This window comes from Taudactylus pleione, unplaced genomic scaffold (assembly GCF_031769625.1).
Source record: "Taudactylus pleione unplaced genomic scaffold, aTauple2 ptg000066l, whole genome shotgun sequence".
NCBI classification, from domain to species: domain Eukaryota; kingdom Metazoa; phylum Chordata; class Amphibia; order Anura; family Myobatrachidae; genus Taudactylus; species Taudactylus pleione.
This window is the reverse complement of record NW_028284468.1, coordinates 9,234,285-9,247,500: the sequence shown is the minus strand read 5'-3', so window position 1 is coordinate 9,247,500 and position 13,216 is coordinate 9,234,285. Positions and strand designations below refer to the sequence as shown.

Genomic DNA, 13,216 nt, shown 5'->3' with positions numbered 1-13,216 from the left:
GCAGGTGGTGTGCGTTTTAGTGTAGCACACAACTGTAATATACATTCACTGGTGGCAGTGGCTCTTTTAGAGCAAGCAGTAGTGACCCAGTGGCACTCACTGTACCTCTGCTGTATGATCCAGGCTCTGGTGCATTGAGGCGCTCAAGGGCACGTCCTGTCTAAATGGAGGACGAGAGAGAGAAGACTCACGTATAGGTCACGCATGTGCAGTAGCACACTTGGGTCGGAGATTGTCATTTGATGTCAGCACACCTCCGTCTTAGGCATGGAGTCCCGGACCCCGGCAGTGAGGGAGAGACAGAAATGGGATTTCATTCAACTCTGCATCAGGCAAAAGGCATATGTATTATTATATGTCCCTCAAAATTATGATTCCTTATTGCTGCAAATCACTGCAATAAGGAATCATCTTTCAATGCAATTTATTAAAGGGCAGTGGGCAGGAGACAGGCCCCAATAAGAGTTGCCCTGGCAAATTATGTGATGACTGCAGATGACTACTACTGGCCAACTGGCGTCGGGCACTATGACCAGGGATGTGCAGTCAGGGTAGGCAGGGGAGAGAGCCCTCCCCTGTCATACTCCTGAGATTTGATTTTGATTAGAATAATACAAAGAAGATATTTATAACTCAAAAACATCTTTGTTTATTGTAATCATTTTTATAGTTAACATCCAAATGACTACTTTAAATTTTTAGAGTTAAGGGCAGCTCTCAATGAGCCTGAAACAAAAACCAAGCAAAACTGGCCAAAAACTTCTATTTCACCATGCTCAAGATTACTTTGAGAAGTTTGTACTATTTGCACATTTTTGGGCTGACTTGGAGTCAGGTGCAAATTTTGTCCATGAAAGCCAAACAGTGCATGCTCTTAGGGCACCAAATTATAACTTGCCTCTAGGCATCTGGGATGAATTTACGCCACTGCAAGCAGCCCTCCCATATCTGACAGCTGCATCTCAGAGCTCAGAGAGGCACTACTGCTTTCAGGAGAGTATGTCATGTTCATTATGATTATTATGATTATGAATATGTACAGCTATATACAGGTATGGAGACTTGAGGATCAGTTTTGTTATGAAATGATGATGGTCCTGCATGAAACATTGGCTGTTTTTTTGGGCAAATAAATTTTTTTGCTGGTATCCAGCTATTTTTCAGTATTGGCCGGTGTTAGCATCAATGTCACATAAGGGTAAAAAAAAAGATACTTTGTGCCAAAACTCTGCTTTATAAACAGTAACTGATGATAGGTGTATGGGTATTATTGAGAAATACTTTAGTTAAGTAATTCAAGGACAACTAATGTGCTCACTCAGCCGCCCTGCTCTCCCATAAAAAGATTTGGAAGGCAGAGGTCTGTAAAGGAGAGTCACAACTGTATGTGGATGCATGATAGAAGACAAGATGACTCCTACATTCCAAGTGACCCTATGCTTCTGTATGCTGGGTAAGCACTGGGGATGTCTCTAATTGAGAGAAAGAAACTATTTTACCAGTTACACTTAATGCGGGCAAATTATTTCTCCATGTTTGGTGAATTTATATGGCCACCAAGTAAGTGCCTTCCTATCTGTTCCTGAGGTACAATGCGGAGAACTGAATTGCCTCCTACAGTATATATAGGCATATATATGTGCATACACACCTGCACAACATCTGTACGGTGTAATTGATTCGATAGTAGCATAACAAAAATCCAAAAGAGCCGGTGAGTTTGTGGATTGTGTGAAACAGTAACTTTGTTTCCCAACATAACATTCAATGAAGATAAATGTAGGGTTATGTTCCTAGGCCATGGACTGGTAATAGCTATGCTCTTTACACATTAAATGTACTACATTTGAGCAATATTGAGACAGTACAGAGTACAGACATGGGAATACTAGCTGACAGAAAGAGTAGCAGCACACACTGCAAAGATGAATAAAATCCAGGGATACATAAAATGAAGGACACACACATGTAAAGTAAATATAACATTATAATTAGAGCTATCGGTAATTAAGTCACTAGTAAGAAAAATTAGTTATATCTATATATATATATATAAATATATATATATATAGATATAGATATACACTGCTATATATATCTAGATGAATAGATGTAGGCTAAATGCATCTATACATACTTATATATATCTATATAAAGTTCTATATATAGATATATAAATCTATAGAGATCTATATGGATTAGATACATATAATATATACATGTATATAGAATATATACAGTATACATAATTATGTATATATATATATATATATATATATATATATGACACACACACATGTGTGTATATATATATATATATATATATATCCTTACTGTATATATAGATCTATATGCATATATATCTATATATATATATATATATGTGTGTGTGTAGATATATATACATATATATATAAATATATATATCTATATAAATAGATATATATATATATATTGGTTGGAAAAAAATGCTCTTTAAGGGTGATCTAATTAATATGTATGTGGTATCGCGGATGTCAGTGTCAGCACCGTAATTACATTTACTAGCGCCTGCTGCAGGACACGCCCCCTCCCATTACATCATGTGGAGGGGTGGGGCCACCATCGCCAGTAATCACAACAATGCCCGGAGCATCCTCAGGATGCTGTAAGGGCAGTGGTGGGCACACCTGAAGCATCCTAAGGAGGCTCCAGGCGGCACTGCTGCAGAGATTGTGGCAGCAGAGTGCCATTACAGGCGGTGCCGCCGACAGAGCACCACTCGCACAGCCCTGGTCAGTGTGGGCATAGATAAGTTAAGTCTAGAAATGTACAAAACAGTAAAGATGGCAGCTCCAGAGGATCTTCACTTCTCCACAAGCTCGTCCTTCTCAGGCTGCAGTCAATTAATAGTAAGAGAGAGAGAGAAAGAGAGAGAGAGAAAGAGTCTGTGTTGGGCGCACAGAGTAATCAATAAAATGTTACTTTTATTGATATATATAAAAACATAGGGCCTCTCTTATATACAAGTTTTATTATACGCAATGAGTTTGAAAAATGAGTTAGGACCTGATTGGCTTGAGCACCATTTATCATACGCAACAAGTTTATCATACAGTATGCCCTTAGTTTTTTATATGTATTTTCATTTATATAATAAGTCAATTTATAAGGACACAGCTAAAAATGTAAAAACAAATAGTGGAAGTTAAAAATGTACAAAGTTTAGAAAAAAAATATGTGATTTTTAATATAATAATAACTGTATTGTTATAGTTGGGCTTCTTTAGAAAAGTGATGTGTACTAATGATATGGAGATGGATGCACAATATTAATCCTATCATGTCTGTTATAGGAAGTTCTTATATAACCAATTAGTTACACAATAACTGACAGTTTATTTCAATAAATGTAGTTCAAGGCTGGTTATCCATTAACATGCTGCGGACATCTATGTAAGTAGTCTGATAACTCCATATATTCCCTTTTATCTGATGCCCATCAATATGAAGAAACAAGATAGAAAAATATATTGATTTCTGAGTCAGATGTTATATATCCCCTGGGGAAATTCCCTCTAGTTTGTGAGTTTGTGTAGCAGTAGTTAATGTATGATCAACATTTAATTATTAAATGCAGTTTGATATTTAGTACAAAGATTATGGCATAGTTTGTTTCAGCTTCCAAGTACAGTAATAACAGTTCATGTTCACTGTTAATATATTTTCATTTATGAGAGATACCTTTCAGTATTACTTAATTGTTCAAATGGGATGTAGTCACCATCCCAGTGGTGGGGATGCTGGAGCTCAGAATACCCAGCAGTCGGAATCCCAGCTCCGGAATCCCAACTGCCAGCATTAGTATTAGTGTTGGGGGAGGGTTAGGTTTAGGGTTAGGGCTTAGGGTCAGGTCCTAGGAGGAAGGTTAGGGTTAGGCTGCAAGGGGGGAGGGTTGAGGTTAGGGTTAGGTTACTTACCTTGAGGCATTGGGATTCTGACTCTCAGGATGCCGCTATCGGTATCCTGATTGCCTGCATCCCGACGGCTGGTATCCCGTACCCAAACCATTCAAATAGTACTGTCAGTTCCTTTAAAATTAGTTGTTCTAAAGACACTGTTAATGTTATTGAGTCAGGAAAATTAATGTAACCAATATGCTTATATAGATAGTTGCAAACCTGATATGGTAAATGGCTTTCCTATAGTTAAACACACTTTGTGAGAGGTCAAAATCTTTTCTAATAATGTATAATTAGGTAATATCTCAGCCGATGTATGATAGTACAGAGATACATCTTGGATAATACTTTGGTTCAATATCACTAGTTAATTGACCAGCATCAGATCCTGTAGTATAAAGTATATAATTAGAGAATTATTAGAATTATTAATAAACAAAGATATATGTTACTGTTTAAATGGGACTGCTGATTCTGCCCAGACAATTAATAGATGGTTTAGACATGAAGACAAGAAAACAAGGAGTGGGGATAAGGGAGGAAGACGAAAATTAGATGAGAGAGGATGGCAAGAGGAACCCCTGGAATAGCTGCGGTACTGAATATAGAAGCCAATGTATGTGACACACCTAGGATTGTCTATCTCACAGACAAAATACTCAATCAGTCTCCTTAATAAAAGTCTATTCTTCTCTCCTCAACAAAGCTGATTGGTTTGTGTCTAGTGTTTAATTCACCGCTGACACCGCTGACACACACCACTGACACACACCGCTGACACCGTTGACACACACCGCGGACACAGGTGACACACACCGCTGACACACACCGCTGACACAGGTGACACACACCGCTGACACACACCGCTGACACACACTGCTGACACACACCGCTGACACACACCCCTGACACCGCTGACACACACCGCTGACACACACCGCTGACACCGCTGACAGTGCTATTAGAACACTTAAGAAATACTGAGATATTTCTTTCACATATGAAAATATATAAAGTGAACATAACCTGCAATTACTTGGAAGCTGAAACAAACTATTCCATGATCTTTGAACTAAATATCAAACTGTATATAATAGTACAGTTTTCCACCTTAATATATAACTAAATGTATATTATACTAATTAGCATAATTTTGCAATTGAACACAACCATTTGTACTGTAGCTCAAGGATCATTTCTGTAGTATCTGTATAGTCACTATTGTCTCTGCCTATGTCTCTATCTAGGACTGTGTTTTACAGCCCCAAAACCAAGGAATGTCCGGTGGTGTGTGACCTCAGATAGTGAAGAAAAAAAGTGCAATGATATAGTGAATTCTTGTAGCATCCAAGATATTTTGCCTGTTTGTGTGAAAAGAGCCAGCACTGAGGACTGTATGAAAGCAATCAGTGTAAGTACAGCTTACAGGAAGGTAACATGTCAGGAATAAGCTCAACACACTGGTAGAAGATGATAGCAAGAAAGTGTACAGAATGCCAATCCTCCAACCTGGAAGTAGGACTGCACTCACATTCTGAGTACACTTAAGGTCCTTACACACTACACGATATTGATAACGATTTGATCAATTCCAACGCATCGGAATGACAAATCGCCAATATCGTGCAGTGTTTATGTACTACATTATGTAGTGCGCATTCCCGTGGGGTCATCAGCCGCATCACTTGATCTTTAGTACATGCAGGAAGATCATGCAATGCGGCTGACGATCCCATGCAGCACTATGGGTGGTCGGGCACCGGATCACCCAGTGTGTACAGACCGCCCGATATGTCAGCCCTGGGATCGTGGGTTTCATCGCTGGGTACAAAATCATTAAGTGTGTAGTGTACCCAGTCCGACGTCATGGGCGTCAGCACCCAGTAAGCGGCAAGTGCATACACACTTGCTGATGCCGGGTCTGATGGGGGGCATCGTTAGCGACATCCCCCGTCTGACTTGCAGTAGGGCTGATGGGGAATGTCGCTAACAACCCGTGGGAGCGTACATATCATGGGTACACACTTAACGATGTCGCTCCGATCCACAGGATTGGATGACATATCACCTAGTGTGTACCCAACTTAAAGCTAGGTACACACTCGAGCAATAGGAATTCGGTCCGACATCAGAACGAATGCCCGTCAACAGTGATTGTGCGTCCACGCTGGACGACTTTAATAAACAAGTAACGATAACCATTACATTATTCATTAACAATGCGCTGGCCGCTAGCAATAGCGCTAGGTTTGATGTGCAGCACATTAAACCCGGCGACCATCGCTAGCGACCACAGGAGCGCGCAAACATACATACACACTGAGCGATGTAGGCTATATGTCGTTACGAAATGGCATATCGGCCCGACATCACTGCAGTGTGTACCCAGCTTTAGACATAGCACATACTGTACTGTTCATCATACAAAGAGGAGAGCTAGTGAAATCCATGGGATGGAGTAAGCCAGGTCATTGCAATTGTCAGGCTGCCAGATAAAATGTCTGTCGGTCTGACAGGCATTTTATCTGGCAGTGTATGCCCAGCATTAGCAAAGTCATATAGTGGAAAAGAAAGAGGCATGTATGACCTGCAGACATATTAAAGAATTTTCTAATCTCCTTTGAACTTTTTACTGCCAGCCTATGTGTACTCTGATGTATGATGTTAATTCATAGGGCCGTATTAGACGCAAAAAGCCGAGATCCGCAGAAAAGTACCGCCGATCTTGACTTTTCACGTTGCAGAAACTTACCTCCATATTCAATTCCAGCCGCTTTTTGCATACGCGGAAAATCAATGCAATGTAATAGGCGAAGAAGATTCACCTCTGAATAGCAGGCGAAAAGAAGAGCAAATTTTTTATTTTGGGGTGCAAAGGTGGGAAAACCTCTCAGAACCCTTGGGACAGCCCCCCAAAGGACAACTGTGTCAAAAAATCTAGGAACAAAAACTTAAGAACACCCCAAAAAGTACTTTCATTTGGGGGCAAAAAAGTAAAAAGTGGGGGGACAAGCATAAAAACTAGCAAAATAGAATTTTTGGGGATCTGCAAGGATGGGTTAGGTGTTTTTAGGATTGCAGGTGCATGCAACAGGTGTGTTTTTCGCGTATTTTTAAATTTCATTTTAAAGACTTTAAACCATGCTTGCACCCATTTTCAAGTACACCAAATTTGACAGGACTACTTATTGTCACAAAAAATACTGCTTAATGCCATTCTTCACAACTTTTAGAAGGACACTAAAAGCAAGCAATTGTCAAAACTTAAGTACCCAAAATAGCTTTATTAGGGCTATTAGTACTTCTCTATATTGATCCCCAATGTTAGTGCATCTTTTTGGGGGGTTCAGGCTGATTTCCTCGCTTCTGACAGCACTTTCCGCCTGTTTCACATTCGCCGGGTCCCGTTTTCGCGTTTTTTGGAATTGAATAGGGCGAATAGCGGGGGTGTGCACGATAAGTTTCCGCGTCCAAAACACGCGATGTCGGCGGAAAGTCCGGCATGCGAAACTTTATCGCGGGTGAAAAACTAATTGAATAGTCTGAATGAGGTGAGGTAAAAAAATATCCCGAAACATTGGATAACCTAAATCATTGGAGAACTCAAATCATATTTATTGGGGGTATCTAGATCATTTCCTTGGCAGAAACCTAATCTTCAGTCAACTCAGGAAGTGGTGATGGTTGTAAAGCTTTACAATTGGCGATTCCTAAATAATAACATACTGTACTTCACTAACATGTTCACTGAACTGGTCATTTCGAGTTTGGGTCAAATGGCTAGATTGTAAGGTTTATGGACACCATAAATCATCTAGCAAAGACAGCTGAGAAACCTTATCATACTAGGGTAGAGAATACTTTTTGGTAATAATGGAACCCTATTTATCATGTAAAATTATTTAAAAAAAAAAGAAAACCATAAGCACAAATATTCATGGATGAATCCTTTAATATTTGTCCCAAAAAAATACAAAATAAGAATTGTTTAAACAGAGCGGTACAGTGCAAAGCCAACATGTTTAATGCAGCTAAATCCCACATCCTTCTCATCTTTATATGGATTATTCTTCTTTTCAATTTGCTTATCAGGCAAAGGACAATATATAACTCTTGTAACATATGAGATAAATAATGCCCATACAGGTGGAAACAGATGTACCTACACTAAAGATATTGTTTTTCAGGATGGGGACGCAGATGTCATTAGTATAGGTAGTGGAGATGTTTTCAGAGCTTCTTTTACACCTTATAACTTGAAGCCAATTATGAAAGAAAGTTCTGGATTACACAAAGGTGAGTTCATACTGTATATATGCTTGACTCATGTGTTGTTCACTTGTACTGCAATACTGTAGCAAAAAGGTCTCATTAGAGTTGGGTGTGGTGCAATTTGTTTTGCATAATATTCACATTTCCATTCAACACATGTAACCAAAATGTATCTGTAATTAGATTTTTGTGCATCGTAAACAAACTTGTGGGGTGTAAACTGAATACAGTAGGATTATGTTCATATAATTGCAACATAGTTGGATGTGGACCCACCAGCCAGACATACCTCAGAGCAGGTGTATTTCTGGCAAGAAAGAAGGTGCTGGTGCATAGATACACGATGAAGATGACATCAGCTGTCAGCCTCTTGTTGGGTTACTTTCATAGACCTACGGCCTGAATCAGATGGTCGGGAATCTGCGCAAGTGTCTGATCAGTACTGCACATGTGCAGTACGGGTCCTGCGTGTTCGCACACAGAGCGGCAGAAGACTTTCAGTGATTGACAGTCTGCTTCCGTTTGTAGGAGGGGAGGGGGCAGCAATGGCTTCCGTTTCCCAAAATGGAGACGTGTCGCCAAAGTTGGGGGTGAGGGAAGAGGCCAGGATCTCAATCAGCTGATGAAGATTTCCTGGCCTCTTTCTCTCATCTGCGGCGGCCGGCTTGCATGACCCCATGGATCACTGTGATGCCTCCTGCTGCATTACCATCATTGCAAGGACGGAATTGCAAAGCTGCTTGCATGCAGCTTTGTAATTCTGTCCTAAGCTGAATCAGACCCCTAATTCATCAGCATTGCGGCTATATCAAGTAGCATCAGTCTATTCACATTTCTTATTTGTGTTATTCATTTGGACAATGCCAGGAAAAATTATTCCCATTTACTTTTTTAAGGGCTATACAATAGATGTGAGTTATTTCGTATTTAATATGGAAAATGCTGTCATATTTACAGTATACACTGATTATCATTCAGATACAGCCAATGCACAACAGTGATTATGGCAGACTTCCTAATTGTCCCAATTTTGGAGGGACGTTCCTGCTCTTCGGGCACTGTCCTGCCATCCCACCTGTGGATCACAATGGTGGGGTGAGCAAGGTAGGGAAGCCCGCTCTCACCTGCTGTTCTGCATAGTTTATTGTGCAAAGGCAGCCTTATTAGAACAGGAGCTTCTATAATCCCCAGACTGTGACATCTAAATTATTAATGCCAGTAGAATAATGCTGTTAGTGGGGAATGCAGTCAGTATCCCGACCGCAGGGATTCCGGCGATCAAAATGCAGGCGCCAGAATGACGACACCTGTCAGAATCCCGTGCGCCGGCATCCCAACAACCAGAATCCCGAAGGTAAGTAGCAGGGTTGGGGGAAAGGTTAGTGTTAGAGAGGGTTAGTCACTAGGGGGTAGAGGGTCAGGTCTAGGGTGCGGGCAGGGGCGCCGAGAGGGGGGGGAGCGGGTACAGATTACCCGGGCCCGGGCTTCCTGAGGGGCCCGGTGGGGGCCCGGGTCCGGCGCCGCTCCCCCTCCCTCACAGCAGCCCAGCACACCGTGTGCTGAGCTGCAGTGGAGACTGCTCGTGGCTGCTGAGCAGCAGCTGCAGCGGTCTCCTAAGCCTGTGGGGGGAGCGATCACACTGATCGCGCCCCCCCTTGCTTTACGCCGGGCTGAGGGGGCTCAGAGCGCCCCCTCTCCCCAGCTGCATATCTTTTTTTTTTCGGGAAGGGGGCGTGGCCACGTCTCCCGCGATTAGGCCATGCCCCCTATTACCTGGGCCTGCCGCAGCTCTCAGCGGACCTGGGTGCGGGGAGGGGGAGGTTAGGTTTAGACACTAGGGGGGGAGGTTAGGGTCAGGCACCGGGAAGGGTGGGTTAGGGGTAGGGAGAGGGGGAGGATTAGAATACTGACCGACAAGTGTCAGTATTCTATCCCTGTCGGGATGCCGGCATCAGGATTCTGACAGCGCCGGCATACTGTACCCATCCCGTTAGCGGCTCTTGTAAAAATAGTAGAACATTTGCTTTATAGAGACACAATTGTCTTATTAAATAATATATATATTTTAAAATACTCCCTAAATGCTCATTCTCCACCTAGACCTTTTACATCTGTAGTGGCCAAACTTGGACCTTAAGGACTTCTAACAGTTCATGGTTTCCAGATTTCCTAGCTAGTGCACAGGTGTCTACATTACTAATGCTGGGCATACACTGATATAAACAGCTGATCAGGCTGATAATTGAATAGTGGATTGCCACTGCTGAGCAGTAATTATCGATCTGTCGGACATGCAAGATCATCCAGCATGTCCGAAAGATCTGCTATATTGGTGCTCCGATATAAACTGTCTGACACGGTGACAAGCTGAAAGCATCCAATATCGTTACCATGATCTGACAGTGTATGTCAGATAATTGGTCTGTTGGTCTGACAGACACTTTAATCTGTAGGTGTATGCCCAGCGTAACTGACACGTTTTCCATATAGTAAGTCTGGAAAAAAACATAAACTTACAGGGATTCTTGAGGGCTGATTTTGGCCACCCCTATTTTAAACGGTTAAAAAGGCCTTTCAGACTCTACCTGAACCAGAGCCGTAACTAGTCTTTTTGGTGCCCTGGGCACCCCCCTTCCTTCCATTTTTCCAAATAAGGACATAAGAAGCGCCCCCAAAAAATCCAGGTGTCACTGGATTATTATTATCATCAATAATCAATTGTATTATTGATGATACACAATAATTATGCAGTGTAACTCAGTGTAACTCACTAGCACTAGATGTAGGAGAGCACTGGTGAAGCTGCACCTGCAGCAGGATTTATCCATCACAACAGTCATGGACAAGCCTGGAGCCGGCAGTATAGATCTAATATCAGCGGTGCAGAGATCCATGTATGTACCCTGCGCCGGCAGCTGAATTCACCGGTAAGGGTACTCAAGATGTGCTGGTAACATCTGGGTCGGGAATCGCTGGCTGTGTTCAGGGCTACCATCAGAAATTGTGGGGCAGATAGCTGTGCGTATTAAATAAATGATGATGTGACTGTAGGTGCTTGGGGAGGTGTCCAGATGGAGGGGGAGTCGGCCAGGGAGGGTATAAGGACACCCAGGAGATGCTGGGGATAACAAAATAGGAGGCCTGCGCAGCGTCCCCTGCCCTGCGGTGCCCTGTGCCATGGCACATGTCGCACCACCCTAGTTACGGCCTTGCCGTGAAGATCAGATAAATCTTCAAATATCCATCTTTAGAGTATCTCACTTACCAAACAAAAAATAGTTTTTGCATTTAGAGACAATGGGGGACACATCTCCCACAATATCAGATGCGTAATTTTGGGCTTGCCATACTCAGCATAGAATGTCCACACTATCTATCTATATTGATTACTTTGCAATATACACCCCCTTGACATACTAGCCCATGTTTAGAAAATGAATCTGGCACATTACATTTTCCAATAAATAAATCTAAATATGTAGTGTAACAACATTAATGTGTGTTCAAGTATTCTCTCCAATCCAGGACATTAAATGATAATGGGAACAAAAATAGTGCTCTTAGGGCCTGATACAAGTTGGATTGCAGATGCGATTACACATGCAGTTGGCCGATTGTTGCGATCTGCACATGCGTATGTATCGCAGTGCATGTGTGTTGAACCGGTCACTGTAATCGGGACTGCGCAGACCCATCACAGAGTGATTGACCGGAAGTACCGTTTGGGGGAGGTCACGGGAGGGTGGCCGGCGAAACGCAGGCGTGCCAGTGCGTTTGAACGCCGTTGCAGGGGCGTGCATAAATTAGTCACTACGATGGCATATACAGCCCGAGCTCTCACTGCATACTGGAAAGTTAGCAATTTTTGTGTAAGGTCTGACCTTGTGCAAGTGTGCGTGAGGCTCTGGTGGTAATCGATGTTACCGATGGTTTTGCAGTCTTGCACAGTATTACGGATGTGTGTAAGCAAGGACAAACACAGGGTTTTTCCAAGGGGGTTTCCACACAGATATATACATACATACATATATACACACACATACATACATATATGTTATGTACACACATACATATGTCACATACCTTACACACAAATACATATGTCCCACATACATTACACTTACCTTGCAACAGCTGCGGGGACGGGACCTGGCAGGCTGGCACCATGTCATTAGGCATGCAAAATGCAGTGATTCACGGGTCATTCGAGAGGGGGTGGAGCCAAATAATGTGATTCTAATAGAATTGTGCTATATTGGCTCCGTCTCCTCCTTCTTGACCCGCGTATCGAGGCATTTTGCCACGAGGGGGGCGGGGCTTAATAACACGGTGTCTGCTCTCGAGGCTGTCAGAGAGGTTTCTGGGTGTTCAGAAACCTCCCTACGTGCACTACTGGTAAGGTAATGTGGGCGTCCTTATGTTGTGCTGCGACGGCATTGCGATCGCAGTGGATTAGCATACTATCGCAGTGAGACTGCGAGCGTAATCGCAGCTGCAATCGCGGTTGCAATTCAACCTGAATCAGGCCCTGAGTGTCTGCAAAACAATCAGAAAAAAAAGAACTGCCAACAAATTATTTCTAATACTAAAGGGGCACAGATCAATAGTTATTATACAACGGGTGGCACAGATCAGTATTTGTTATCCAAAGGGAACAGAGATATATATTTTTTATACTGAGGTTAGAGATCAATATTTATTAAACAAGGGGAGCACAGATCAATATTTATTATACTGGGGGGGGGGCACAGATCGATATGGACCATACTAAGGTGGTACAGATAGATATTTTATAATAGTGAAGGGGTACAGATAAATATTGATCATACTAAGTGGGCACAGTTTTCATTACCCTAAGAGGGTATAATTAGAGTTTATTCTCCTTAGTGGGCTATCAGTAGTAATGGCCGCTCTTGTGGCACTACAAGGGGGTAAGTATGCATTGGTGCACCATAGTGCCACAGCAGTAACTATTACACAGGAACTTTTTTACTCTGGAACTC

At 42.3% G+C, this 13,216-nt stretch overlaps 1 protein-coding gene across 1 annotated transcript in view; it reads left to right on the top strand.

Moving 5' to 3' along the window:
* The first annotated feature begins 1,410 nt into the window (after positions 1 to 1,410).
* The window catches only part of LOC148534435 (uncharacterized), a 153,959-nt gene continuing 142,153 nt past the window's right edge, over positions 1,411 to 13,216 (top strand). Inside the window, exons 1-3 of the mRNA XM_088466852.1 lie at positions 1,411 to 1,453; positions 5,189 to 5,352; positions 8,129 to 8,237. Coding sequence (XP_088322978.1) covers positions 1,411 to 1,453; positions 5,189 to 5,352; positions 8,129 to 8,237 — 316 coding nt within the window. The remainder of the gene's footprint in view (positions 1,454 to 5,188; positions 5,353 to 8,128; positions 8,238 to 13,216) is intronic.